The sequence below is a fragment of the Amaranthus tricolor genome, chromosome 9 (genome assembly GCF_026212465.1).
Source record: "Amaranthus tricolor cultivar Red isolate AtriRed21 chromosome 9, ASM2621246v1, whole genome shotgun sequence".
Lineage (NCBI taxonomy): Eukaryota > Viridiplantae > Streptophyta > Magnoliopsida > Caryophyllales > Amaranthaceae > Amaranthus > Amaranthus tricolor.
In genome coordinates this window covers 47,439-52,500 of record NC_080055.1, presented here as the reverse complement: position 1 = coordinate 52,500, position 5,062 = coordinate 47,439, and the positions used below count along the sequence as shown (strand labels likewise).

The 5,062-nt window shown below is 33.3% G+C and overlaps 1 protein-coding gene across 2 annotated transcripts in view; it reads right to left on the bottom strand.

Moving 5' to 3' along the window:
* LOC130823949 (pentatricopeptide repeat-containing protein At4g39620, chloroplastic-like) overlaps positions 1 to 4,580 on the bottom strand; it is a 4,928-nt gene extending 348 nt beyond the window's left edge. The window contains exons 1-4 of one of the 2 annotated variants that reach the window (XM_057688780.1): positions 4,243 to 4,580; positions 3,339 to 3,602; positions 1,740 to 2,166; positions 1 to 973 (exon numbers count right to left, since the gene is read on the bottom strand). The exon at positions 1 to 973 is cut by the window's left edge and continues 348 nt beyond it. In XM_057688780.1, the coding sequence (XP_057544763.1) occupies positions 1 to 973; positions 1,740 to 2,099 (1,333 nt within the window). In that variant the 5' untranslated portion in view covers positions 2,100 to 2,166; positions 3,339 to 3,602; positions 4,243 to 4,580. The remainder of the gene's footprint in view (positions 974 to 1,739; positions 2,167 to 3,338; positions 3,603 to 4,242) is intronic. The other variant, XM_057688781.1, reaches the window with a different exon arrangement.
* Positions 4,581 to 5,062: the final 482 nt, after the last annotated feature.

The window sequence follows — 5,062 nt, the reverse complement described above, 5'->3', positions numbered from 1 at the left end:
TATGCCTTAATAACTTCTGTAAAAGATCTTTCATATTTCCCTTGGTGTAGGATTTGTAAAGAAGCTTATAAGTAGACAACTCAGGATGGACACCGAAATCTTTTGCACTACCCAAAAGCACGTCTGCTTCCATTGGTAGGTTATTCGAGCAGTAAACATCTAACATAGCATTTAATGTTGACACTTTTAATTCCTTTGATGCAACAATTCTATCAAATATGTCCCTTGCCCTTGAAACAGAGTCGCACAATCCAAACATGATGATCATACTCTCATATGTAATATAGTTAGGAGTGTAACCCATACTGGATATCTTCTTGAAAACACTCTCTGCTTTCTCCCGAAGCCGTGCCCTCCCATAATTGACGATCATTGAATTAAATGTGGTGAGGGTTGGCTTCTCCTTAGAATGCAACAAGCTCTTGAAAACTTGCTCCATCTTTTCAAATTCTTGTCTCTTTCCATAGGCGTCAATCAGCAGATTAAAAGTGATTATATCAGGCTTGCATCGATTGCTTTTCATGCGAGCCAGTACATCTTCCATTTCTTTGATCATTCCATTTTTTCCATATGCATCCATCACACCATTGAATGTGAGCATATCAGGTGAAATTTTACTCTCATCAAGGTCCTTAAAAAGCACATTAACTTGATTAACCATCCGTGCTTGGGCAAATGCTCTTAAGAGAATATTGTATGTCACAATGTTTGGTTTACAACGCTCTATTCCCTTCATCTTATTAAAATATCCAAGAGCTTTGTCCAAGGCCATAGACTTGTCACGAGAATGTAGATGTGCTGTAACGAGCGCGTTGTAAACAGAAGTATCAGGCCGACACCCACTATTGCGCATCTCCGAGAAAAGCCACATAGCCATCCTAGTTTGACCTTTCTTCCCCATTACTGAAATCAACTTTGAATACACGCCATTGTCTGCAATATACCACCTTTGTTTCTGCATCCATCTAAATACCTGATCAGGAATGCAATATACTGTTAAAGCTTAATAATTGGATAGTACAAAAATAAGGGTGCATCAAATCGGTTGAGTTGTAAGCGTTTCCATATTTTTTTCATGATCGGCTGCTGGTTAAATGAAAAAACAAATTAAAGCTTACATTTTTCATAAACCCTTCTTCCTCATCTCGTTTACCATGACATAGCAGTGTTGAGCTAGACTGTCAATAGGCCAATTTGAGGAAAAGATAAATGCAAAATTATACATTTGTAATGCCCTCTGAAGCCTGTCCTTCCATTATTAGGTCACTGCCTCCTCATACAATTGTTAATCAATTCTGACACCATTTTTATGTGGTATATGTCACGCAGTCCAATATTAAATAGGGTTTTTAATCAAATGACTTGAGTCATAACCTAAGCCTAAGCATGGGCCTAGATTCCCATTCAACAATCATAATTTAACATCAATTTTTTTTACTATTACAATAACATACTCCTAAAATTAATAGAAAATAAAAATGGCTATCAAGACTATAGTATACATGTTTGAGAATAAGATTAATTGTTACCATGTGAATGACCTAGCAAATTTCATCAAAGTTCACAATTCCATCACTAACCTCTAATGTCATTAAATAAAAGGGGCATAAGATTAATTCAAAATAAAGTGACTACAGTAGTAAAACCACAAACTAAAATTTAGGCATTATTTCCATTTTGTAATTAATAGAACAAGATTCTTATTATTCTGATTAAAGATTAAAGAAAATGATCCAAACCTCGAGGCACTGAAGCCACCGATCAGTTTTACCCAGCTCTTCAAACAGCATAAAACAATGCTCCGTCCTCAATATTCTTACATATTTGTTTAAGGTTGATACTAAGGGCTCCTTATCAGTGAAGTTTCTCAAAATCACACGAACAAGCTCCTGTGCCTCAGAATTTTCCCTTTTAGAAACGGATCTTCTGTTGATTCTTGTTGAACTACACGTAATTCTGAAGATAGGAGGTTTGGGTGTGTAGAATAACCTCTGCACCATAAAGGAGTGCGAAGCAATTTGGGCGTAGGAACGGGTACAAGAGAAGGAATTTGGATATATTGGGTTATGGAGAACTCCATTTGCTGCACTTTCAGCCATCTCAATCAAGGCTCAACTTCCAAGTTCCAACCAAGGACGGATCCAGAAAGTAAATCGAGTGATGTCACTAATATATATATATATATATATATATATATATATATATATATATATATATATATATATATATATATATATATATATATATATATATATATATATAAAATTACATTCAACATATTTTAGTTTACGCTCATAATAAGTTACAGTTGTAACATATTTGATTTATTAAATTATTCAATAAATTGAATCTAATATGCAGATATTGAAAACCGTAGGCACACAGATGTAACATTAAATCATTTAATTCAAAATGCCTCGCCTGTGGTATGGCTATGCACAAGGCAATCCTCGACGTGAAATATACCTAAATTCATGTACAATTGAGCTTATGTTTTTTAAATTACAGTTAACTTTTTGCAGAATAAAGTTATGCATCCCAGCATTACAAATCAAAACCACCATTTAGTAAGAAATATTATCAGAAACAAAATAATTCAGATTACAAGAAATTTGAAATAAAAAAATTAATTAAAATCTCAGATTCAATGGACGGTGAAAGTCCAGGGGTGGATCTAGAGTTCAAACTCACTCAGGAACCAACAAATGGACGAAATTTTAAGAAAATTTTGCAGAAATTCGGACAGTGTTTCATGAAAATAACAAGTAAATTTTTTTTTTTTCATTTCTACAAAATGACATGTAAAAGTACAATCATTCAAAACCAAAGCCAAACTAATATAAAATAAAATATAGTACTCAAGGCGAGGAATGATCTCCAAAACCAACGACAATATCCCATACCCATTGATTCAAATAATGAACATGCAACACTCCACAACAAAGAATAGGCCCTATTGATTCAAATATGAATTAATCATCTTCGAAAGAAAAAAAAGAGCTAACCAAAGAATTACATCACTTAAAGAACAACATTACTTTCATTTAGAGGACGTTTTTTTTTACCCATGTAGCAATTCCTTCACCAATACGTGGGTTTTGATTTGGAAATTCTTAGATAATACTCCATCTTAGATGACACTCCAAAAAAATTCAAACACAAACAAACAAAACACTCCAAAAAAATTATTCAATTAATGATAACGACTATAGAAGATATACAAAGAAATAATTGGAGATTTCAAAATCATAATTCATAATCAAAGAAGATAATCAAGAACATTCAATTGAAAATCAAAAAACCCTAGTATTTAGGGATTTCAAAATCATAATTCATACCTGAAATTGGAGATTAGAAAGAATGAAAGCGACCAAGTAGGCAGAAAATTGACGCAACACGGCAGCAAGAGAGGTGGTCAGAGACTCGGAGTCTCGGACAGTAAGGAGAGATGCTCGGGTGCAGTGAACTATGAACTCAACAATCAATGGCAACTTGGAGTCTTGACACTTGGCGAGACAGACGCTGGAGTGCCCACGAGGTCGGGGACTTAGGATGGGGTCGATGTAGCCAGTGGCGGTGGCTCGTGGATTACAGGGGCAGATCTAGAAAAAAACAAATGATGTCAATATCGATAATATAAAAAAATTACATCATCAACGTTTTAGTTACGGTAATTGTCCACGTCAAGTTTTCATATTCTGAAAACAATGCATAAGATCATTTGAAGTTTTGTAATAAATCACATTCAAAATAAGTTACAACTATATCATTTATATATGCATCAGCTATCTTGTGCATAACTCAGTCTTAATAATCTTCAACGCAGAGAACACTCTTTTGAAGACAATGATGACTAATAATACTAATCCACTATATGTATAGCCAATAACCCTAAATCAATTATGAATTATATTAACTCTTATTTCAAGAAATTCAAACAAATTATCTAAATCAATTGTAGAATTAAATTACTAATAAACTAAAACTCTAAAAAATTCCAAGAAATTATATGTGAAACCTAAAATTTAGAAATTTATCGCTAATTAAACCAAACCCTTAATTGATTAAAAAATATGGTTTGAGGTATTGTATAATCATCAATCATGAAAGAATAAAGTCAAGAAACAATGTTTAACAATTAACATTCGAACAAATGAAAAATCTATAACAAATTAACAATTGAAATTTAAACTTTTAGCGAAAGAAAGAAAAAGAAAAGAGTATATAAATAATAGTTAATACTCTGGCGGACGGTGGTGGTGGGCAACTGGGCAGTGGCTGCCTGCTGGTTCTGGCGTCTGTGGGCTGGAAGAGAAGGCTGGACTGCTGCAGTCCTGGCGGAGGGGCAGGGGGCGAGGCTGGATGGTGCTGCTGCGGGCGGTGCTGCGTCTGGAGGTGCGAGCTGTCTGGCGGAAGCTAGTGACACGGCAGCTGTGGTGCGGTAACTAATGGCGCGGCAGTTGGTGGCAGTGCTGTGGGTGAGAGGGAAGGAGACTGAAATGTTGTGAGAACTGAGAAGGAAAGGTCGACCATGGGAGGAAGAGTGAGTAGATAAAATAGCGTACTAAGGTAACTCTAATCATTACTTTTATATATATATATATATATATATATATATATATATATATATATATATATATATATATATATATAAGTATTAACATACTATATACTTCACTAAAGATGAAATACTAATTGTTAAGATATACCGGTATGGTGACATAATGGTAAATTTACGATATATTAAAAATTTAAATTAATTATTAACTTATTCACCAAAAATGTTAATAATTAATATAATATAGTTCAATCTAAGCCATGATCATTCGGTTTATTTTGTTTTTTAAAAATGGAAAATTACTCGATTTAATTAATTTTTAGGAGGGCTAAAAATTACATGTTAATTAATTTTATTTTCCACGTAAGCCAAGATCAACCAATAAAATATTTTCATCTAACGAAGCTCTATAGAAAAGACACATGAATTTTTTTAGTCTTTTTATTATATTTTATAATATGATATGATTTTAAAATTATGAAATCACTCGATTTAATTACTTTT